The following is a 25,464-nucleotide window of genomic DNA, read 5'->3' as shown; positions in this document are numbered from 1 at the left end:
CCTGCCTCAGCCTCCTGAGTAGCTAGGATTACAGGCATGTGCCACCACACCCAGATAATTTTGTATTTTTAGTAGAGACGGGGTTTATCCATGCTGGTCAGGCTGGTCTCGAACTCCTGACCTCAGGTGATTTGCCCACCTCGGCCTCCCAAAGTGCTGGGATTACAGGCGTGAGCAACTGAGCCCAGCCATAAGTAGCATCTTTTACAAAATCTCATTTATCTTTTTTCCAAATATATAGAGTGCAACTTTTGAACAGTGGTGCTAAGCAGACTGACTCCCTCTGGTGATCTGTAGGATGCATTTTCCTGATTGATAATGAAAATGAAAATGATTTCCTGATTGAGATGCCTATTTTATAGGAACCGTATAGCTAAAATACTTATAATGAAGAGTAACAGTAATAATATTAGCTATTATCTAACTCATAATCTTACAAAATTGGGGATATCAACCCAGTTTCAGAGAAAAAGCAGGCTGCAGTGACTTGCTTAGGAGTACACAGCAGAGAGCAGTACTAGCATTCCACAGGTCTGAGCAGCACCACAGTTGCTTTACCAGACTGCTCCCCAATGCCAGTTTTGTACATTAACAGCTTTATAGTGATTGTAAGTTCCCTTTTCATGGCTCTTTCCTATTTCACTTTCTATATAATCTCATTATTATTGGTTTTTCTTTTTTTTTTTTTGCAACGACAGTCTCAACAAAATTCCTGGGGTTCCTGGTTATAAAATTCTCTGCACATGCCTATAAATTTTGTGATGTACGAGAATATAAAGTCCCTCAAACACTCAGAGCTCACCAGTGAGGTATTCTACCACTTGCTGTCCCTCCCTGGAAACCATGAGAAATGAAAATAAACTTCTCAACACCAGAACTTCCCAAACCCTGCCTCCATCTTTTTCTTTCTGTACCACCTCTCAGGGTTGTTGGTCTCTCACTGTCACAAAATGTGACTTGTCCTGAAGGGTTTTCCAGTTTTGAAAGCATGCTCTTAGCAGAATTAATCTTCTTGTCCACAGGTAATACTCAGAATAAAATAGTATGCTGCTGCCTTTAAGCTCCTTTCCAATCAAAATACTTTTAAAATATCAAATTTCAAATGTTTCTGATTGCCCTACTAATATTCAAAATTTATACAAAGGATATAATTTGAAATCATCTTTAGGTATACCAGTATTCTAGGAAGTCAAATAAATAATTTCAAAATATGTGTGTTATTGGGTATACTTATTCCTTACTCGTTGAAGAAGTTTATCTCTGTAGTGTTCTACTTGCTCCTGAAAACTCTGGCCTGGTTTTTTAGGTCTTTTCCCAGATTCCAATTCATCCTGAAACTTCATAACTTTGAGCTGTGAAATAAAACATTTTAAAAATAAGCATTTTCATCATTCTAGATTCTCAAGCACTGTTTTGCTTCTTTTCTATAGCAAAGTAGTAACTAATTAGTACTCAGTCAAAATATAACCTCACCTGAAGGCCACTTGTCAGACAAGTCCAACTAGGCAAAAATCAGCTGACCAGATGGGAACCCTCTCTGGTCATGAGAGGACTCAAAAACCGTGAACCGTGCTTCATGGCTGTAAGAACTCACTTATTCTCTCAACACAATTATAACAAATTTGGTATCTGGTTCCCCAAATTAGAAAAGCAAGGTTGCTAAAGACACGCACACTGCCAGCATGATATGACAGTCAGCATGCAGATAAACATCTTTAAAAAAGAGGCGGGGATGGGAGGTGGGAAGGCTGTGGCATTCTGGTTCAGCTCATGTAAGACCAAACACAAAGCTGCACACAGTCTGAAGGTTTCACTCACAGTGCAATCACCAGATATCGAAACACAAAGAAAAGGTTAAATCATATTTGGAGGGTACTTTATAAGACAGTAAGAGCAAATACTGATTAAAACAGACCAGGCCGGGTGCAGTGGCTCACGCCTGTAATCCCAGCACTTTGGGAGGCCGAGGTGGGCGGGTCACCTGAGGTCAAGACCAGCCTGACCAACATGGAGAAACCCCATCTCTACTAAAAATACAAAATTAGCCAGGCATGGTGGCACATGCCTATAATCCCAACTACTCAGGAGGCTGAGGCAGGAGAATCGCTTGAACCCGGTGGGCGAAGGTTGCGGTGAGCCGAGATGCCACCATTGTACTCCATGCCTGGGCAACAAGAGCAAAACTCCATCTAAAATAAAAAAAAAACCAGACCAGAAAAACTTCCATCTCTTATTACCTATATAAGTGCACAAAGGTATTTTACAAGATATTCATTGCAGCATTGTTTGTAAAAACAGACCACCTACATGTTTACCCAGAGATTTCTGGCTAATACACCTCCACACAAACAAATACATGTAATATACTTATATATTGGCAATGGATAAAGATCTGAAAAAACTAGTAAAATCAGTTACAGGGAGAGGAAAAACCTGCAATAAGTGAGCTTAATTTTACTTTTTATTCTGGAGATATAAGTATCTTAAAATTTTGTACTATATAAAAATAGTAAAAAGAATAAATCCATGATTTATTTTGAATTTAAAAATAAAAACTTCACAAAGTGGTTAAAATAAAAACTACCCTAAGGCTTAAAGGAGCTTAAATTATCCAAAAAATTTACAAGGGTGAAAATACCTTCTTGAATTCTACGGGAGGACAAATAAGGTGAAAAGTATGAGGACCTGGAAGATCCTCCAAGTGGTAGAAAGCACATGGATCTTGGATGATACCACTGGGCTGCCAATCTGCTCAATATTGTTCCACTCAAAGAGAAAGAGGAAGCATTCTTGTCCCATGAAATTACTGTAGATGCTAACATTTTATCCTATTTTATTCAGACATTGATATATCCTTTAAATGGACTAAATGCTACTACAGCATTTTATTTATACTTCAAAAACAAGACTTCATTTGCTTGTTACCCCCCTTTATTACAAATTAGTCTTTACCATTTCTCCCCATTCCAAGTGGTATTTTCTTTCTTTCTTTTTTTTTTTTTTTTTTTTTTGAGATGGAGTCTTACTCTGTCGCCCAGACTGGAGTGCAGTGGCACAATCTCGGCTCACTGCAACCTCCACCTCCCAGGTTCAAGCAATTCTCCCGCCTCAGCTTCCCAAGTAGCTGGGATTACAGGCGCACGCCACCAAGCCTAATTTTTGAATCTTTTTTTTTTTTTTTTTTTTTTAGCAGACACAGGGTTTCGCTATGTTGGCCAGGTTGGTCTCGAACTCCTGACCTCAGGTGATGCACCCAGCTTGGCCTCCCAAAGTGCTGGGATTACAGGCATGAGCCGCCATGCCCGGCCCCAAGTGGCATTTTCACTATTTTTGACTTCATGAATGTTTCTTATACGTTCTCCAATTCTGTCCTTTTTCCATGTATTTTCACTTTTTAATTAATTATTTTTTGAGACGGTGTCTCACGCTGTCACCCAGGCGCACTGCAAACTTGGCACACTGCAACCTCCGCCTCCCAGACAGTCTCCCAGGTTCAAGCGATTCTCCTGTCTCAGCCTCCATGCCTGACTAATTTTTGTATTTTTAGTACAGACGGGGTTTCACCATGTTGGCCAGGCTGGTCTCAAACTCCTGACTTCAAGTAATCCGCCCACCTCGGCCTCCCAAAGTGGTGGGATTTCAGACATATTTTCACTTCTATAATCAGGGTCTTTTATAATCAGAGCTTTGATGTTCTCTCCTTCTCTTCTTTCAAAGCTCTCTAAAAGTCTACATTTTTCGTGTGTTTTAATCATGACTGCATTTAAAAAGATAAGATTTAAGGCTGAGAAAGCAAGGGGGTGGGGTGGGCAACATAAATAGCTAAGTTCATCACTGTGTGAAGCCTCTCGTGACCAAGATGACTCTTCCACAGAATGTATTTGTAGTAAATCAGTTTGGGTTAGAAAGAGTCAAACAACAGACCCAAATATTACTTAGGGGAGAGAAGGGATTCCTAAGATAATCATTTTAAAAATCACTGTAAAATCCCTACTTATAGTTCCTGCTGATACAGTCTAACTGAGGCTCAAGCACAAGTCCAAGACACACAGAAGACAGATGATCAAGGGTCTCAACACAAAAGGAAGTGGCCCATGCAATGGCTTCTTAACTATCCATCCCTTATTGCCTTCAGGCAACAGACAGGTATCACCTTCCAACTCAACTGTTCACTCTTTCCTCAGGGACCAGGACAGAAAGTGATCTCTCTCTTCCAACAAGACAGAAGACCCTCCACTTGGTTCCCCACCCACTATTCTACTCTTCCAACCTTGTTGGTAGAAATGGGGACAATAGTAGAATAAGAAAAGGAAACTCCAGCCTAGGCACTGCTCTCAGTGGTATGTGAAAGATTAAGAACTGGCTTCTGGCCACCACAACATCATATAGCTACAAGATCTTTGTGTTTTTACAAAGAATGTTAGTATTTTATAACACGAATCATTTGGTTTTTATTTATTCCATGCTACAAACTGTTCAGCTATAGGTATCTTTATTAGGACACACGTGGGGATGCAAAATTACAGTATATATACTATAGAATATAATAGAACTAATTGGAGAAACTGATTTAGAACTTTATTCTTAATTTAGTGGTTCTCCAATAAAAGGGTTTGGATTCTAAATCTCGAAATGGATATCCAAATCTAGGGGCACAGAAGAGAGCTAGTTGTGAAAAGCCCTGGGATAAAGCTCATGAGCTCCGAGTTCTAGTCCAAGTTTGCCACCTGTTGTGGAACTTTATTCCATATGACTAAATCTCTCAGAGGAAATACAAGAGAAGATTAGATAATTTTAAGATGAAGCCAAGATGAACATCTTAAAATCAGGACTTAGTTCATAGTCCAAGTCCCAGAAAGACAACTAAGTTGTGAGAGGCAGTCACTATGAAAGCAGGAGAAATAATCACTGAATACATAAAGGACAGGCCAGATTACAAAAGAGCACATGAAGTATGGAAATGTATGCATATATGTGTGCAATGTGCATGCACGTGTATCGCATATATACATACACAAGGTGGAAAGAATAAGGTTTGTAAAAACCACATAAGTTAACAAAAAAGCTAAATTACATGCTTCCCTCTCTTTAAGTTAATAAGGAAACAGAACATACTAAACAGTTGGGGTATTTATATGAGGGAATAGCTTGTATTATCAAGAAAATACACTTCTATTTAACTCAAGTCTATTTCTACTCCGATAGTTTTCATCAGGTCAGAAAGGGAGAGCTCTTTTTTTTTTTTTTGACGGAGTCTCACTCTGTCGCCCAGGCTGCAGTGCAGTGGCATGATCTCGGCTCACTGCAAGCTCCGCCTCCCGGGTCCACACCATTCTCCTGCCTCAGCCTCCTGAGTAGCTGGGACTATAGGTGCCCGTCACCATGCCCGGCTAATTTTTTTTTGTATTTTTAGTAGAGACAGGGTTTCACCGTGTTAGCCAGGATAGTCTCGATCTCCTGACCTCGTGATCCACCCGCCTCGGCCTCCCAAAGTGCTGGGATTACAGGCATGAGCCACTGCAGCTGGCCAAGGCAGAGCTTCTTATAAGGTGAGAGGAGTAAAAGAGGAGCATGTGTAGGTTGAAAAGGTGCACAGGTGAGTGTGTTCACTGACACACATCTTATCCCCTGAAAAATATTTAAAATGTATATGAATATATCCCAGGAAAAAATAAATCAACTAATCAACTCTGAAAATCCTTCATCTCTACTTAAAAATGACACCACGCTGACTCTACATAAGGTTAAAACAAAATGCTGTCTGTTTACTTTTCAGTTTGGTGATGTCTGACAAAGAGGTGGGCAAGAACTTGTATCAGCCCAACAGTGACTATGTGGAGAAGTGGCAATGAGATAACTAATGTGATAGGTATCATAAGTTAGTAAGGGAGATAGTACTGACATACAGTAGGCGTTCAATGAATGTATACAGTATGAAAATTCACTCTCATACATTCTTTAGAGGTTTGAGACTGATTGCTAAACTACTGCTAGCATTTACTGGGAATATTTCATCCCCTTGAGGGCATTACAAAGCCCTTCTCTGAGATGTCTGAATAGCCTTGGACAAAACAAAAGGCATTTAAAAAGGAGAGGGTGAGACCAGCCTGGACAACATAGTGAGACCTCATCTCTATTCAAAAAAAAAAAAATTAGTCGGGCTTGGTGGTGCACATCTGTAGTCCCAGCTACTCCAGAGGCTGACATGGGAGAATCTCTTGAGCCTGGTGGTTTGATGTTGCAGTGAGCTATGGTCACACCATTGCACTCCAGCCTGGTCAACAGAAAGAAACCCCATCTCAAAAAAAAAAAAAAAAAAGGAGAGGGGAGAGGGGAAAAGGGAAAGGGAGGGAAATGTCTGCCTGAGATAGTCTGGGCTCTTCTATACATTTCCCCATCTTTTAGTATTAAGACCCACTCAATGTCTATTCTCCTTCATATGGTACAGACATTAAAAATGAGCCTAATAAAATGTAAACATAACAGAATATGCCAGAAAATATTTTACTTTTTCCTAGTTACATACTATGAACACTCAAAATGAAATGGATTTCTCGCCGGGTGTGGTGGCTGACACCTGTAATCCCAGCACTTTGGGAGGCCGAGGTGGGCGGATCACGAGGTCAGGAGATCAAGACCATCCTGGCTAACATGGTCAATCCCTGTCTCTACTAAAAAAAATACAAAAAAATGAGCCGGGCGTGGTGGCTACTCCGGAGGCTGAGGCAGGCGAATGGCATGAACCCAGGAGGGAGAGCTTGCAGTGAGCCGAGATCGCGCCACTGCACTCCAGCCTGGGTGACAGTGCGAGACTCCGTCTCAAAAAAAAAAAAAAAATGGATTTCTCACAGTACATAACACATAATGTATTACATATGTATATACATATAGTCTATACATTAGAATCCATTTCTTCAGAGGATCTCCTATGTGCCATGTATTAGAGATACAATGATGAAGAGAAAACACACATGGTCTTTTCCCTTCATGGAAAGTGCACCCTAATGGGGAAGACAGACATTAAATAAGCAAGCAAGCAAGTAAGCAAACAAACAAAATACACATTCACATACATACCCCACAATACATATAAAATCACACAGAAATAAATAGGAAGAAGCAAGTAAGTCCAAAAGGGTAAGAAAAGGCTACTGTGAGTGAACAGACGGTTGAACTAAGAGGCCTGAAGAAAAGTCACCTGGTATGAAGAGTTCTAAGCAGAGAGAGGGAACAGTATGTACTAAGGTACAATGCAAAGAGGCAACTTAGTTTGGTGGAGAAAGTGAAAAGCCAATAAAGTGTAATTTAAGTTTCACTGCAACACCAACCTCAATTTCACGAAGTTTGGCTCGTTTTTCCTCACTCATTTCAGAGTACTTAGAGAACTTAGACTCAGTCATTTCTTCTTTGATTGGATTAGAGTACAAATGATGTTCTTCAGATTTGGAACTTTGAGTATCTTCTTCATCTTCACTTTCTTCTTCTTGACTTTAGAAACAAGCAGAATACATTGTATGTCAAGGCAACAAGAGAGTACCATATTTTACAGGCTACCTATTTTATTTTTCATTGTCTTAGAGCTTAAATAACATAGCCAAAACATAATAGGACAATTCATACCTCAAACATCTTTTGCAAAATATTTGATCAATATTTTACAGACAATTTTATAAAACACTTCTTTCCTCCACAGAAAATGTGTGAGCTTCAACATAAGCATACTGTAATAAATTCTGCTTATGTTGTTATCTGTGTGCCTTCCATTTGCAACAAACTTTCCTTGCAGCAGTTAAATGAAACGAATAATCAAGTTTCTGCATACTTCACAGTTCAGAGTGATTTCAAGAAGCTTTATGTTTTCCATTCCTGAGTTATTTCACTCATATTGTGAGCAACAATATTCACAAATATTCTATGTTCTCATTTATAAGTGAAAGTTAAGCTATAAGGATGTAAAGGCATAAGAATAATACAATGGACTTCTGGGACATGGAAGGATGGGAGGGGGGTGAAGGATAAAACACTATATATTGGGTACAGTGTACATTGTTCAGGTGACAGGTGCACCAAAATCTCAGTAATCACCACTAAATAATATATCCATGTAACCCAAAACCACTTGTACCCCAAAAACTTTTAAAATGAAAATTAAAAAAAAATAAAAAATAAAAAAAGCTGTATGTGTGCCTTTAGTAACTTCAGCAGAGCCTATAATCAATCTAGAAAATACATGAGCTTGAGTCACAGAGTTACTAAGAAATAATCAATACAGCTGGTAAAGACCTTATCTGATTAGCACATAACCTTAATAATAAAGCAATGTATGCATTTTATATATTAGCAAATACCGGTATTCACATTTCAGTTGATTCTGAAAGTTGCACTGGTTCTGGGTCAGACAAGAAAATTAAAACCTGAGAGACTATCATGAGTAAGTCACTTAGGATACAAAGAAGAAAAATTCTCCTGTCCTTCCAGAAGCAGTCTAGTGGAAACACAAACAGGCAACTATGTGTAAAGCTGGTCATCAATGCTAGCACAGGATTAACCAAATGTTCTTGAAGCACAAAGAACAAATGGTTTTTTTAAAAAAAAATACTTTACATTCTGTGACTGGGTTGTGTGTGTGTGTGTATACTATTGGCAAATAAATCTGGGCAAAACAAGATACCCATATACAAACAAACTCAGAATGTTTATATATATACAAACAAAATTCCTTACAAACAATGTTGACTGTGATAACATTACTGGCATAACCCAGAACAAACGCTGTTTTGCCTTTAATACTTGAATCTCGCAAGCCCTTCTATGTTGGTATTTGGGTACTGAGGACATTCTACGATGAGCAGAAAGATTCCTTTTAATATACATGTAGAATTATTCTTAATAATGTAAAAAGTTATAATCAAATTCTTTCCAAATAAAATTTAATTAAAGTCTTATGTAATAAGACCTTCATTGTATGAGAGAAAAATTTACACCAGGCAGATAAAAAGAAAGGCTGTCAATTCAGAATCAGAAAAGATGGTACTGAGAAAACTCTGATACTAGCTTTTAAATTTCTCAACCAAAGGTCCTTTCTAGACATTACTAAAATATTTTACTAACTTCATCTTCAGAACCACACAAATCATTAATTATCACCATACAGGTACAACTCAATACAATATTAGCTAAGGAAGAAAAAAGTCCAAACCAACAGTTTAAAAATATTCTTCTTGGAAAAAAAGTTTTACTTAATATTTCTCATTAATTTGTCATAAATTTCCTAAATACAGTTTTTAGTTAATTTTTTTTAAAACACAAGAATTTCCTGTTTTATGGTACATAAAATTATACAAGTGTTTCAGATGATTTCAGACTGAAGTGTATGTGTGTTTATGTGAACAGGGATGTTTACTGAAGAATTATTCTAGAAGACTCAATAAGGACGTGACTGTTAAACTGAGTCACAGTTACTATAAAACAATAATACAGCAGATATTGATTACTTAACCAATTCTAGCCTGTAAAATGTTTTCTAATTTTTTTTTTTGCAATTTCAAATATTCTTTGGTAAACATCCTTGTATGTTTACCAAAATGTTTGCTTTCAATCATAGATGAATACAGAACAGGTAAACAGATTAAAATGGCACAATACCAATGACATTGAATGAAAAACGTGTCACAGAATGGCATGTACAGTAATATTACATCATTTATGTTCAATAGTTATGCATGTTTTTATACACATAGAAAGGGTCTAGATGGCTGAACATTAAACATTTAACCATATTACTTAAGACTTTTTAAATGAGCTCTATTCATGATTTAAAATATGTAAATATTTTAAATTGCTATTATAATTTTTTCAAGGCTTAAGCAGTTTTTCTAAACTGGTTTTGGCCTTAGCTTTTAGCCACAATTCGAGGTTCAAATCTTATCACAGCTTCTTCCTCTTGTTCTTTTTTTAAAAAGACATGCAAATTCAAGATTCTAAATCCATACAGTATTCAATACAAATGAAATTGCTTTTTGTAACTTTTCTCCAAAACATGCTTTAAAAATCACATTTCTGCCACGAATCACAATATTGCCACAAAATATAATAATTACTAGTTACAAAATCAGCCTTAAGTAAAAAGACATTTAGGATTCAGCCACTAGAGAGTAGTAGTGAGGCATGAGAAAATTTCAAGGATCACAAGCTGCGCAAAAGCTTTTTTTCCTTGCTTTGTACTTTGTTATTTTTACATTATCATGATTTACCCGAAATTCCTAAGAAAAAATGAAAAATCTAAAATTATACTTCTAGTGATCCAGGCTTCCATCAATGTATGAGTATTCCAACATCAATGCTAAAATGTATTCATATTCCAAACATTAACACAAATATCAGTTTTATGCCAAAAAAACTAATACCTTTAGAAATAAAATAGAACAATACTTTTTTCAGTTCAACGGCTTTTCTACCCTTCCTTCCCCCTAAATTAAATAATTATTTTATGAGTACATATACTACTTTTAAAGCAGTGATTCTAAAATGGTAAGATGTTACTAATCATAGGATCACGAACATAAAAAGGGTTCAGAAAACCAGTGTTTTAAAGCAAACTGAACTAAACGGTTCTCAATTCGTGTATTCCTAAACAGCCTCAGATAGGTATTTCCATTAGCAAGCCACATCTATATAACATTATGTAAATATTTTGTCATCATCATTGCTGACTTGTTCTAATCACACCAACATTTCTGAAAAAACATCATTGTAGACAAGTTTTCACCATCGTATCAAACTGTGTTTCTATAGCCTGCTGATTGATCACATTTTCCCAACAATCCAAATGCCCATTTATTAAATCCACACAAATGCCCATATTGTGCTAGGACACACAGGAGTTTTCTCTTTGTTCCCACTTCCATTGGAGAATAGAAGAACGCAAAATTTTTAAAGACAGTAACCTGTGCTTTGTGTTTGTGATACCATCTCTTCCTACTCAATTAAAAAAAAAAAAAAAAAATTCAACTCCCTTTGCAATGATTTTAAAAAGTGTCATGAACTTCCTAAAAACTGCCAATACAGACTTGCAGGAGAATCTGAGAGGAGAGATTCCTACAACCACACAGTGTCAAATACAAAAACAATTTTGGGGTGATTACCAAACAGCAAAATCAAAATTATTATTTCTCTATATTTCAAAAGAAAAGATTTTTTTCCTTTGTATTCCTTCTTAGTTCTTCTGAAAGGTTTATATTTAAATAACACAATGGCCATAATGCAATCTTTTTCTTAGAATGTACAATCCAAAAGAAAGGAGTATAACCTTTCCTATTCACATTTTAAAAACCACTTTTTGTGGAGCCCAAAACAATATTTGATGGCAAAGGTTTGAAAAAAATGCAGTTGACCAATTAGTAACTACAAAGTGAGAATATAACCTAGCGTAAAAAACTCAAAAGCAAAATGAAACCAGATCCATCAAGACCAGAAAACAAAAGCTCTTTATTCACTGGAAAACCAATGGAGAACTAAAAATGATCCTCTCCCCAAATTTTTTAAGACTGAAGTTTTCCACTTCACTATTATTTCAACTATATCTCTTAATGAAAAGGGGAGTGTATGTGAACAAGAAACAGTATATTCAAAACTTAGATTCTTACTTTTGATTTTCTTCTTCTTCTGATTCTTCATGCTGGTCAAATAATTCCCATTTAGAAGTTGTAACAGCTGAATGGAAGGAAAAGGAGGATGTAATTCCACGAGGTAAACTAGCATTTTTTCAGTAGTACAGTGGAAGCTCAAGCTTTAGAACTGAAAAGTTTATATTACAGAAGTTTTTTAAATCTATGTTTATGAATTCTCTAAATAGCTATTTCTATATGCCAAATCTCTTTCCTCACACCTACAATATAATTCAAATTCATGAAGTGACGAATAATGTCATCCTTATTTCTGTGTTGAATATTAAGATTTATTTCATTAGAACCTACAAATAGCAACAATTAGATTATTAGCACTAGGATACAGGTCTAAGTAAGTGTGAAAGACAAGTCTAAATTTCATCTAATCAGTCTAGCATTATGGGAGGGTCAAAGCTTGGTTTCTATGAAACTGACCTCTGTGTAGATTTCTACGTAGGTACAGCTTCCAATCTACATTTGCTACTAAAATGCCTTAACCTGAAAGGTTTTCAGTGATATCTCATTACTCTCAAAGCTTCCAAACTGAAGGACCTAAGAAAATTGTAACAGCAACACCAACCACAATAAAAGCATACATTAGACACAAAATATGATAACATTGAGTATTAAGGTTAAAATGTGTTATAAAACATAAAAGGAAAACATATATACAAGCACACCAATAATTAACGTACAAGTACTTAATTTAAAAAATATTTATTTTACTTTTACTCACCCTGTGCTTCCAATTCAGATTCATCCACAGCTTCCCATTTTGATGGGGCAACTTTAAATATAGGCTCATTCTTTTTTGAGTCTTCAGTTGCATCCACTATTAGGGAAAGATAAGCCATTAACCCTGACTACTAGTGGATGACCCGAAGTATTACATTCATGGGTATTCACCATATTATTAAAAAGCAAAGTAAAATAAGGACACAGATGGACAAATAGTAATACTAAGAACAAGGACTATGACTAAACCAATTCTCTGCATCTGAGGGCAATATTTTTAACAGTATATATATCAATTCAGAAAATACAGGTTAGTAATATATTAAGCAAGTGAAGAAGCTGAGAAGTAAAACAAATCTTTAATACCTTTACCTAATCTCTGAAATATAAAACTGCATACATTATTCAATATTTAAACATATAATTCAAATGTACCAAAGAGCTGTCTACAGTTCCTATTTTCAAAATGATTTTAGGCAGCTAGGAAAACTGAAGTTGTAAGTTAGAAAAACTAATAAAAACTGATAAAACCAGGTACCTAGGATCATGCATAACTGAGCACAAGATTTTGCCTATAATTTCCTGACAAGACAAAAAGAGAAACTTGCTAATATTATAGGAGGCTGATTGTCCCAGCAAAGAAATGTGACCAGAAAAAAATGCTTCTTCTTGGCCTTTTATATACCTAGCATACAAATAAATGTATTACTGGGTATATGAATTTTGAAAAAAATCAGAAATAGAAAAGTTAATAACTTGATACGTTCATGAGAAACTATAACCTTTTTCCATATCAGCATGTATGGAAATTAGAGTTTTGGTCACCAAACGTATTAGCTAGATTTAATCGTTTGAAATCTGAACTTACAAGGCACTCCATCAAGATCATCATCAAGACTTTTTATAGGGACTCCATCAAGATCATCGATGGGAGTAGCATCAATAGGAATTCCATCTACATCTTCCAGAGGTGCACCATCAAGCTCTTCCTCGATGGGGGCACCATCAAGGTCATCTGGAACATCCTATGGAAATGTGTACTATTTTAACATTTTCCTTTGCTTGCTGAAGTCACATTGCTTGTAAGATTAACTTGTAATCCAGTACAAGCCAACATAACTGGATACCCACAATCTGAGGTACAATGTAAGAACATATTCTATCATCCAGTTTGCTAAAGAAGCAGTCAGTTGTGCATTTATCTAATATTTACCAAGTGCTCACTGGTGCCAGGTACCATGTGAGGCAATGATGAGCAAAAACAAGTTTGGTCCCCCTGTTATAGAGCCTGGTAAAGGTTTTTGTTGTTGTTTTGCCGGGGTGGGGGAACCAGGAAATCAGATCATCACAACAATATATACTTATCTGTAACTATGGTAACTGCTACAGCAAAAGGGCATATCATACTATTAGCATACTAAGTTTCACTTAAAGAGGTCAGAGAAGGCTAAGGTTATGTTTGAGCTGAGAGATGAAGGATCTCAGGTGAAGATAAGTCCCAGAAAGAGGGAAGGACATGTACAAAGTCCAATGGTAGGTGGAAACACACATTTAAGAAACTGAAACAAGGCCCACGTGGGTTGCAACAGTAAGGCCAATTAGGAAGATCCTGCAGGAGTGAAAGTGAAAACATAATAGCTTGACTATCATGGCAGAATTAAACATTAAGGATTCAGTAATTATTTAGGAGGTAAAAAAAAAAAACAACAGAATGGTGATGTATATCTGCTATCATGTGATGCATCTTTTCATGCACATATTTTACTTATATAGCTATCTTTAACAAAATAAAGTCATGCTATACATATTGCTCTATTACTTGCTGCTTTTCTACTATTAACAATATATCATAACTCTTATATCATTAAATAAAAAAACCACTCACCAATTTTCACATAAGGACATGAGACAGAGAATTCCTGTTACCTGTAATTTTGACTCCTGGGTTCCAGCAATAAAAATCCACTACTTAATGGTAAGCAATAGATATTTTTCACAAAGAAATGTACCTCACATATGTAACACAGAACAACTCCAAGAAACCTCCACCCCAGAAACGAATTTTAAAAACAACCAGACAAATACAGACTGCCTACCTCTGTTTCCTTTTCTTCAATAATATTTACAAGTCCTAAGAAAATATTTTGTAGTTTGATCAAAAATGGTTCTGGATAAATTGCCCAATCTTCCCACGCTCTGAAGCAAGTCATTACCCGTTGCTAAAGAAACAGGAAACAGACAACAACTTTTATTTTGGGCTATATGTCTCAAATTTCAGTTCATGAGAATGATCATCAAGATTTGCTAAATTTGCCTTTAAACTGACATTTTTTAAACTTTAAAGAAAATAACTATATATCATTACCATATTTTTAAAAAAAATCAATGTCACCTTCCAATTAAAAGGAAAAAAACCCCTAAAAATAAATATAATGAAAAATAAACAGTAACTAATTTGCTCTTTACCACCTAAGGTCAGCTCCCATACCATTAGTACTACCCATGAGCCACATTCCAGAAACACTTACACAGAAACTTACTAAAACTGGAAACCAAAGTAGCCAAGTTTTGACCTGAATCCCTTATGGTCCAATAAAGTACTTCCTAATTCTGGCTAATACTTTACTCTGTATCTTCCTGAAACTTGTCTTTAAATTCTAACTTATGGTCAAAATTTAAGGTCAAAAACTTTTAAAATGGGAGTTGCCTGAATGCCCTAAATGGTGGGGTCACTGGGCATCTTCCCAAACTAAAAATTTTTCTTAAAAAAGTCTTCTTCCCATGAAAGCATATTTACTTATTCAATTATAAGTGAAGTACTACACTTGGCTTTTCTTAACACTGGTCTGGAGCTTAAGAGGTTATAAAAAAATTGGTAACAGAAGAGACTTTCTAAACATGATTAAAATGTATGTCTTTAATCCAGCCAAATAGTATATACCATTACAAAACAAGTGATTCTTCTGTATGTTTTATGAAAAAAGACTAACATTTATAATTTTTAAACAATACTTAAAACTAAAATTAAACCTGACAAAATAGTATCTTTTAAATTTTTTATTTTTTTGATAAAAACAAAAACGACAGAATTTTAAAACAGTAACTTCTGTAACATCTAAGTTTTAAATTTATGTCTCATACTTGTCTTATGCACTTTTCTAGCCCTTCAATGCCCTCCCCCCACCCATTTAAAACACTAGGACAAAAATAGTAAAACAATAAACGTACCTTAAAGTTTTCAGATTGTAAATGGCCTTGAATTGTACGATAGGTGGCATTGAGGTCTGAAAATATCTGACATAACTTTGTTTCAAAACTGAAATTCAAATAACACATTCTTTAAAATAAAATGTTTAAAATTCCTTTCCCCTTTAGCATGCCAGCCAATGAAAACCCCTCCTGAACTTAAAATACTTACAAATCAAGAAATTATTAAAAATCAAAAACTAGGTGTTTAAACTCTAAAACCGTAACTGAATTGCTTTAACTCTTATTACTCTGAATTTTTCTCCTACAAACTCCCCAACAGTCCCTACTAGTTCCCTTCATGAGCAAGAAACGTTATATCTAGGATATGCTGAACCATCTCGTCCAATTTCTTTATTTTATAAAACAGAAAACTTAGAAAAGTGACTCGTCCAAGGCAAAAAAACTAATAGCAGACCTAAGAGTAGGATCCAGCTCTCTAAATTTCTTTTCAGAGCAACATCCTAGGGAAAAGCTTCCCTTTGCCTAATTCATAAAATAAACACAGAAAGAGAGCTCTGGGGAACAGAGGAAAAGTTATACTTTTTTTTTTTTTTGAGACGGAGTTTTGCTCGTCACCCAAGCTAGAGGACAATGGTGCCATCTCGGCTCACTGCAACCTCCGCCTCCGGGGTTCAAGCGATTCTCCTGCCTCAGCTTCCCGAGTAGCTGGGATTACAGAGGCACACCACCACACCCAGCTAATCTTTGTATTTTCACTAGAGATGGGGTTTCACCACGTTGGCCCGGGTGGTCTCGACCTTCTAACCTCAGGTAATCAGCCCTTCTCGGCCTCCCAAAGTGCTGAGACTACAGGCGTGAGCCACTGTGCCCAGCTGAGTTATACATTAATTATAATACAGCAACATAACTTCCTTTTGCCTTAGGAAACATTAACAATGAAGTAAAATCAATATGCTGAGGATCAGAAGAGAATGCAGATTCTATAGTTAATAGTATGTCTTTGGTCTCTTATGTTTGCCAGTATATACACTATTTCTATTTATTATATGAATAGCTAGATATGCAATAAAGTTCTCTTTCACACCTATTTGTTCTACTGTCAATAACTAAGAAAGTGATATGATATAAAATCTTTCCAAAAAATTGGTAATTTAGCTTAAGTGTAAGCCAATTTTTAAAAAAATTCTACAAACCATTAAGAAATTCAAATTAGTCTTCCCTCAGTATCCATGGGGGGACTGGTTCCAAGACCTCCCATGGACACCAAAATCCATAGATGCTCAAGTTCCTGATTGAAAATGGCATAATATTCACCTGTAACCTATCCTCATCCTCCCATCTGTTAAATCATCTCTAGGTTACTTACAATGCCTAATACAATGTAAATGCTATGTAGAGTTTTCATACTATATTGTTTAGAAAATGACAAGGAAAAAAGTCTGTACAGGTTCGGTACAGATACAATTTTTCTTCTCAAATATTTTCAATTCATGGTTGGTTGAATTCATGGATAAGGAACCCACAGACATGGAGGGCTGACTGTATTTCTTATTCTTGGAGGATGTTAACAAAACAATCCTCTTTTCTGAACTCCTTACCCTTAAATACTTTATTTCAGGAATATCAGTTATATCATTATACTTACAATTTTCTATAATATGAAGCATTAGCAACTTTGGCTGAAGAGTTGTACAAAACATCAGAAACCAAATATAATCTGGCAATCTATAATATCAAAAGATAACACAAAATAGGTTAATATAAGGCTAATGTTTAGCTACAATTTAATTATGGCTACTAATTAGAAGAGTTATATGAAGCTCAGTATCACCACAACTATGCCTTTGGCAGAGATGAAATTTGTTAACGCATTTACATTTCAACTTGTTTGTTAACTTGTATGTTAATGAACCTAAATTTCCAAGCAGAAATAACATAAGACTGCATGGGAAAAATTTCATCAGTCAAGTGCTTTGTGCAAAAAGGAAACCAATTCTAATCCCAAAAGATGTCAACTATCTCCCCTTTTCTTAAAATTCATTCCCATACCTTTTTAGGAAGGGGTGTCTTTAAGATGGACAACGACTCAGTAATGCAATCCACTATCTCTTCAGCAGCTTCAGCATTATTAAGACAGAAAACCATTGCATCTCCAATATCATTTTTCCTTGGAGTTAATCCCCGCAAGATTTCTTCCAATTTATCCCTCTGTCTGAACATAAATTGTTTTAACTTATAAATATTTAGATACAATTTCAAATGCCATTGTAGCTTTTGCTCACAAACTAATTTCTTTAAAACCTACTCACATAAAATAATTCTGAAGACTGTAATATATTCAGTCTGATTTGTGTTGTGTCCCCCAAAATTGTTACAATTTTTTGAAGAATTTATATAAGAATACTCTGTAGAACTAATAAGATTCCAATTATGTTTTCAGCTTACAAATTAAGTAAATTTAAAATTATAGGCATTTCTTCAAGAGTCTTTAAGAGCACCCCAGTCTAGCCATCCCATGATACTGAAGAACTTTCATGTTCTTTACTCCCCTTCTTTGAAGGAAGTCTATTACTTTAACACTTCTGCCTGGGATTACGACAGGCTAATTTTTTCCGTAAAGGAAAAGACTGGCTGGGTGCGGTGGCTCATGCCTGTAATCCCAGCACTCTGGGAGGCCAAGGTGGGCGGATCACAAGGTCAAGAGATCGAGACCATCCTGGCCAACATGGTGAAACCCTATCTGTACTAAAAATATAAAAATCAGCCGAGTGCAGTGGCAGGCACCTATAATGCCAGCTATTCGGGAGGCTGAGGCAGAAGAATTGCTTGAACCTGGGAGGCAGAGGTTGCAGTGAGCCAAGATCGTGCCACTGCATGCCAGCCTGGGTGACACAGCAACAGTCCATCTCAGGGGAAAAAAAAAAAAAAAGATTATAAATATTTTAGGCTTTGCAGGCCATATGATCTCTATCCCCCTGCTGGCATAGCACCAAAGCAGCCAGACAACATGTAGGGAAGGGAATTGACTGTATTCCAGTAAAACTTTATTTTCCAAAACAGGAGGCAGCCATATTTAGCCTATGAGCTGAGTTTGCAGATCCTAGGATTACAGTGATTATGAACATACATCTTCAGAAGTAAATACACTCAAACAGTATCACACTCCATTGCCAAATGCTCTCATGAGCAATGAATCAATGCAACAAGTATTAAGATTTATAGACTGCAGTGAAGTACATACAGGCATATCTCAAAGAGACTGCGGATTCAGTTACAGACTACTGCAATAAAGCAAATATCGCAATATAGCCAATCACATAAGTTTTTTGATTTCCCAGTGCATGTAAAAGTTATGTTTATACCATATTGTAGTCTATTAAGCATGCAATAGCAGTATGTCTAAAAAAACAATGTACACATTACTTTAAAAATACTTTCTTGTTAAAAATGCTAACAATCATCTGAACTCTCAGTGAGTCATAGCATTTTTGCTGGTGGAAGGTTTTGCCTCAATGTTGATGGCCAACTGACCAGGGTGGTGGTAGCTGAAGGTTAGGGTGGTGGTAGCTGAAGGTTGGGGTGGCTGCAGCAATTTCTTAAACAATGAAGTTTACCGCATCAACTGACATTTCTCATCACAGGGGATTTCTCTGCAGCATGAGTTGTTGTTTGTTAACATTTTACCCAGAGGAGAATGTCTTGCCAAACTGTAGTCAATCCTCTCAAACCCTGCACTACTTTATCAACTAACTTTATATATATTCTAGATCCTTTCATTTCAACAATGTTCACAGCTTCTTCATCAGAAATACATTCCATCTCAAGAAACCACTTAATTTGCTCATCCCTAAGAAGCAACTCCTCATTTATTAAAGTTTTATCATGAGATCACAGCAATTCAGTCCCATCTTTGAGCTCTACTTCTAATTCTAGTTCCCTTGCTATTTCTACCATATCTGGAGTTACTTCCTCTACTGAAGTCTTAAATCCCTCAAAGTCATCCATGAGGGACTAACTTCTTCCAAGCTCCTGTTAATGTCGATTTTATTTTATAGGCAAAAAAACTGAAACGGATTTTTAAGATTTTTTAAAATTTCTTTTTAATAGAGATGGGGTCTCACTATATTGCTCAGGCTGGTCTTGAACTCCTGGCCTCATGCTATCCTCCTGTCTCGGCCTCCCATAGTGCTGGGATTACAGGTGTGAGCCACCACACCTGGCCCACAAATGTTCTTAATGGCATTTGGAATGATAAATGCTTTCCACAAGGTTTCTTTTTCCCAGACCCACTGGAGGAATCACTATCTATGGCAGCCACAGCCTTATGAAATATATTTCTTAAATAATAAGACTAAAAGGTCAAAATTACTCCTTGATCAACGGGATACAGAATGGATAATGTGTTAACAGGCATGAAAACAACTTAATCTCTTTGCACATCTCCATCAGAGATCTTCAGTGATCAGGTACATTGTCAATGAGCAGTAATATTTCGAAAAAAATCATTTTATTGAGCAGGTCTCAATAGTGGGCTTAAAATATTCAGTAAACCATGCTATAAACAGATATGCTGTCATCCAGGCTTTGTTGTTCCATTTATAGAGCATAGGCAGAGTTGATTTAGCATAATTCTTAATGGTCCTAGAATTTTTGGAATGGTAAATGAGCACTGGCTTCAACTTTAAGTCACCAGCTGCATTAGCCCCTAATAAGAGAGTCAGCCTGTCCTTTGAAGCTTTTAACCCAGGCAGTGACTTCCCCTCTCTAGCTATAAAAGTGCTAAATTACATTTTCTTACAATAAAAGGCTGCTTTGTCTACACTGAAAATGTGATTTAGTGTAGCCACCTTCATCAATGACCTCAGATCTTCTGGATAATTTGCTACAGCATCTACATCAGCACTTGCTGCTTCACCTTGAACTTTTATATTATGAAGATGGCTTCTTTCCTTACACCTCAAAAACCAATCACTGCTAGCTTCAAATTTTTCTTCTGGAGCATCCTCACCTGTTTCCACAGAATTGAAGAAAGTGGGCCTTGCTCAGGATTAGGCTTTGGCATAAGGGAGTGCTATGGCTGGTCTGATCTTCTATCCACACCACCAAAACTTTCTATCAGTAATAAGGCTGTTTTGCTTCCTCATCATTCATGTGTTCATTGGAGTGGCACTTTTAATTTCCTTTAAAAACTCTTCCTTTGCATTGATAACTTGGCTCACTGTTTGGTGCAAGAGGCCTAGCTTTCAGCCAACCTCATCTTTTGACATGCCTTCCTAACTAAGCTTAATCATTCTAGCTTTTGATTTAATGTGAGAGAAGTGAGACTCTTCCTTTCACCTGAATACTCAAGAGGCCATTGTGGGATTATTAATTGGCCTAATTTCAATAGTGTTGTGTCTCAGGAAATAGGGAGGCCTAAGGGAAAACAGCTAGTCACTGAACAGTCAGAACACACCTTTTTTGATTAAGTTCATCTTCTTATATGACCATAGTTTGTGGTGCCCCAAAACAATCAAAGATCACTGATCACCATAACAGATACAATAATAATGAAAAAGTTTGAGCTATTGTGAGAATTATGAAAATGTGACAGAGACATGAAGTAAACACATGCTGTTCGAAAAATAATGACAACAGATTTGTTTGACTTAGGGTTGCCACAAACCTTCAATTTATAAAACACACTGTATCTGCAGAGCACAGTAAGTCAAAGCGCAATAAAACTAGGCATGTCTGTATTTAATTCTATATTCTAAAAATGCTTTTAGCCAGTGTTTTCCCATGAGGTATACAGGATGTCCTCTGAACATTTAATAAGTATGTTTTTGCTTCTTAAACCAGCTAGCTGCACTGTACAATTGTTAAGTGAGACTAATAACAACACATACTTCCATGGTGGCCATCTCACAGCTCACCACACACTGCAAATCAAGTGTGAAAGTTATCATGTAGAGGCTTTGCATAGCCACAATCTGATCCCACTAGCCACACAATAGTTTTTCTTCTTTATGTTGCATTCAGAGAAGCAAGAATTCTAGGGATCCTCCAATAATTTCTGTAAGAATCTGAAGTACTCCAATGCTAAAGAAATAAGTCAATCATGTTTAAGAGATCATCACTAATTTTACCAGGAGAAAACTCAAGGACAATAGGACACACACCTATACTTGTTGGGATGTTTAAAATTATAAAGCACATGATGAAAGATGTTACTATTTTAAACATTCACAAGTGAAAAAAATTTATTTTAGGGTTAACATCTTAGTAAGACCATTAATTAAAGCAACCATTACAGTTACTTTTCTGAATATATAATAGAAAGGAAAAATATCTTACTCTTCCTTAAGTGCTCCCTTTTTACTAGGTTCCTCTACAAAAGCTTCTGTTTCTTGCTCTTCTGACATGCCATGCAAGTACGGATTTAATGGTGGTGGCCTCCAAAAAGATCCATTTTTGAACATACGAAAATCTTCCGTCCGCCATTTAGTTGGAGAATCTCCCTAACAAACATTTAGAGTTATTATAAAGGTCTAATAACTCAGAGTCAAAATTAACAAAGTAATTGATTCTACTTGCCTGCAGAATAGAATAAAGCTTCCACCTATAGTAAACATGGGCTGGTGTCTGGTTTTCAAATAAGAACCTACACAAAACAAACAAACATTAAACATCATATTCTTTAACAAAGAGCTATCTTCAATTAAATATAAATAAATGAGAAATATTATTTGCCTATTTAGTTCTAAATAAAACAAAAACAAAGATCCCTGAAGAGAATCTCACCCACTACCACCCGCTACCTATCCCCATTCCTTTACTGCAGCCCTAGACTGCCTTACTGACTGACATTAATACTCAGAAGGCATGCATCATGAGTCTTATGATCGTTTTCACTGAACACTTACATGGCAGATACTGTGTCTGGCAATGGAGAGATTTTCCCAATATATAATTACAAAAGCAGTGATTTTACACTACTTAAGTGTTAAACTAGTGTTTAAGAATACCGTAACAATTCAGAGGATAAGCAATTTATTTTAAAACTCATTTGTATCTTACTTATGATTCCTTCATTGAAAAGCATAATGAAATGTATTTTCCTCCTAGAGAATGCTAAAAACAATACTATTTAATCAACCAAATCAAAATCTGATGGAAAATTGGCCTCAATACATTCTACTCTGATTACTAAAACTGTCTTCCCATCCCATTGCAGAACTAATCCCATACTTTTACAACTTTATTCTTGGAAATATTTTTAATTCTAACAAATTAAAAGTAGTTTTAAACCGCATGCCTGAAGATAAAATATAGTAAATACATATAATGGAATATTATTTGGCCTTAAAAAAGGAAATCCCGATACATGCTATAATACGGATGAATCCTGAGGACATTATGCTAAATGAAATAAGCTAGTCACAAAAGGACAAATATTGTATGATTATACTCCTGTGAGTTTACCTTGAGTAATGAAATTACTAAGAGACAGAAAGTAGAATGGCAGTCGCTGGGGCTAACGGGCTAGAAGACTGAGGAGTTACTGCTACACAGGTAAAGAATTTCCATTTTGGAAGATGAAAAAAGTTCTGGAGATGGATGGTGGTGATGGTTGTACAACAATGTGGATGTACTTAATGACACTGAACTGTATACTTAAAAATAGTTAAAATGGGAAATTTTATGTTACATATATTTCACAATTTTTAAAAAATGCACACCTGAACATAGGATTGTTGATTTCTCTGTTCATAATCATAGCTTCAAACATCGGCCCTTCACGTACAACAAACTCTATCATTCGATGTATCAGGGCGAGCAAATTCCTACAACAACAACACAGTTAAAGAAAATGGATTCAGACCTACCACTATATAAAACTACACTTGACCTAAGTTACTATAATTGTGCAGAAAATGATTATTCTGCTGACTAACACCGAATTTAATACCAAAAAAGTAACCTGGAGCATATGTTAATGCCTTGTGCATTAAGAGGGTGTGGGACAGTGGGAGTAGGGAAGTGGGAGGGGATGGAAAGGTGAGGGAGGGTAGGAAACCACAATACAGCCTCATAGTAATATTTAATTTTCTAAATGTCACTTATTTTCCAAAAGTAAAACATTAAATTATACATCACAACTAATTAGAAAGCTGCAAATATTGATATATAAAATCAGTAACTTAGAGCCTGCATGTTATTACAGCCATCTAGAAATTTACACACTACCTCAGTTTAAAAAAAAAAAATTCCTAAACCAAGCACTTTTGTGGTGCTACTGAGATGTTATAACCATGACTATAATTTATAAAAATGCAAAACTATTTAACAAGTTTAAGGCCTGATTTAATAAAAAATCCATCCAACTCCTGTGTTTTTCTGGTACACATACCAGATGGATTTTTTATTAAATCTGACCTTTAATGAGGCAACATCCCTTTGGACCACACTTCAAACTAGTTCACAATTCATGAAATAGATAATTCTGCCTGTATATATCTTTTTTCCCTCCAAAACAAGAGATTGATATGCCTGTACATTATCAATCAATGAAGAAATTATGTTGCCAAAGCCTTAAGTGAATGGAGTACTACTCTTTCCAAAATATTGCAAAATGGGGTACACGGTGAGATGCCCTTCCCATTTTCTGTAACAATTATTTTCCAATATTTTACCAAAAATAAACATATGTGAGTAATTTTTTTAGTACAGTCATTTTATTGACTGAACTCACAGGAAGTCTTTATCTGAAGCTGGGTCCTAAAATCATGTGATATTTTATTAGACTCCAAACACAATTTTGGACATTGATTATGGTGTCCGGCAAAAATGATTCAGCTTATTTATAAGCTGCTTTTGATTCCTCATTTCACCAGTCCCCATACACAGCTGGCAAATAACAATTGGGAAAAGCAAAAGGATATTGGCTCTTGGTACAAAGCACACACTAAATTACACCTTTAGCATTCCCAGCTCAAATTACGTTCATATAACTGCTAGAATGTAAACAAATATATAGTTATAGAACAAGACAGACTTTTGTGGCTCTATAATGCCCTATTTCAGAGTACATGAACAATAAAATAATCGATCTCAAGGTGACTATAATTATTTTCTCATAGCTTTCAAACAAACCTACTTAAAATGAAATCTCTCCATAGTGAAAAAAATTTAAGCCTAAAGGAAGTAAAAAAAAAATTGTATCACAGTTTAAATCTTTACAAAGGGGAAATCATGCATTTAAAACTACTTATTCAACCTCAAATTGTCAAAACAAAAAACTAAAAACATTGCTTAATTTTCTATTTAAAAATTATTTCTCTTTCACAGAAGTAATTGCTCTGCAAATATGCAGTTCTTCAGCATTCATATGGTTAATGACATTATTTTGAAGGAAGTGCGATAATGTAAAGTTATGATTCAATTCCAAAACTCCCCACTGATAGGAGCCAAATTAAAGCTAAGGGAAATTTTATGTATAAGACTAATTACTAGGTGGACAAATGTTATACATCCAGAAACTTGTGTGAATTAAGTCAAAAGCAACTTGACTTTAGCATTTAAGATAGAGGAAAATTGTTTAGCAAGTTTAAAAACAAAGGATTCATCCTAATGGTGAGTGAAGACTTTCGGCAAAACGCACACTCAAAATTTTGTTTAGAAATAAGCTGAGCCACATACATGTAAAGCTACCACTAGATATGTGCTTTTTTTGAATGCTACAAAAATACTATCCTGTGAATGCTTTTATCAGTGGTGAAAAACCCACTATAGTTTTAAACAGGCTTGTAACTGATAAATCTATTTTTAGAAAATTAAAAGTTTATAAGTATTTTTAAAATGTTTCATGATT

The 25,464-nt window shown here is 35.8% G+C and overlaps 1 protein-coding gene across 1 annotated transcript in view; it reads right to left on the bottom strand.

Moving 5' to 3' along the window:
• Positions 1 to 25,464, bottom strand: part of U2SURP (U2 snRNP associated SURP domain containing) — a 91,041-nt gene that overhangs the window by 4,561 nt on the left and 61,016 nt on the right. Inside the window, exons 18-29 of the mRNA XM_019024134.4 lie at positions 23,333 to 23,437; positions 22,188 to 22,254; positions 21,948 to 22,111; positions 17,661 to 17,823; positions 17,257 to 17,336; positions 15,630 to 15,717; positions 14,498 to 14,620; positions 13,270 to 13,426; positions 12,403 to 12,498; positions 11,646 to 11,712; positions 7,329 to 7,488; positions 1,242 to 1,352 (exon numbers count right to left, since the gene is read on the bottom strand). Coding sequence (XP_018879679.1) covers positions 1,242 to 1,352; positions 7,329 to 7,488; positions 11,646 to 11,712; positions 12,403 to 12,498; positions 13,270 to 13,426; positions 14,498 to 14,620; positions 15,630 to 15,717; positions 17,257 to 17,336; positions 17,661 to 17,823; positions 21,948 to 22,111; positions 22,188 to 22,254; positions 23,333 to 23,437 — 1,381 coding nt within the window. The remainder of the gene's footprint in view (positions 1 to 1,241; positions 1,353 to 7,328; positions 7,489 to 11,645; positions 11,713 to 12,402; positions 12,499 to 13,269; positions 13,427 to 14,497; positions 14,621 to 15,629; positions 15,718 to 17,256; positions 17,337 to 17,660; positions 17,824 to 21,947; positions 22,112 to 22,187; positions 22,255 to 23,332; positions 23,438 to 25,464) is intronic.

The sequence above is a fragment of the Gorilla gorilla genome, chromosome 2 (genome assembly GCF_029281585.2).
Source record: "Gorilla gorilla gorilla isolate KB3781 chromosome 2, NHGRI_mGorGor1-v2.1_pri, whole genome shotgun sequence".
NCBI lineage: Eukaryota > Metazoa > Chordata > Mammalia > Primates > Hominidae > Gorilla > Gorilla gorilla.
This window is presented reverse-complemented; position numbering and strand designations above follow the sequence as displayed.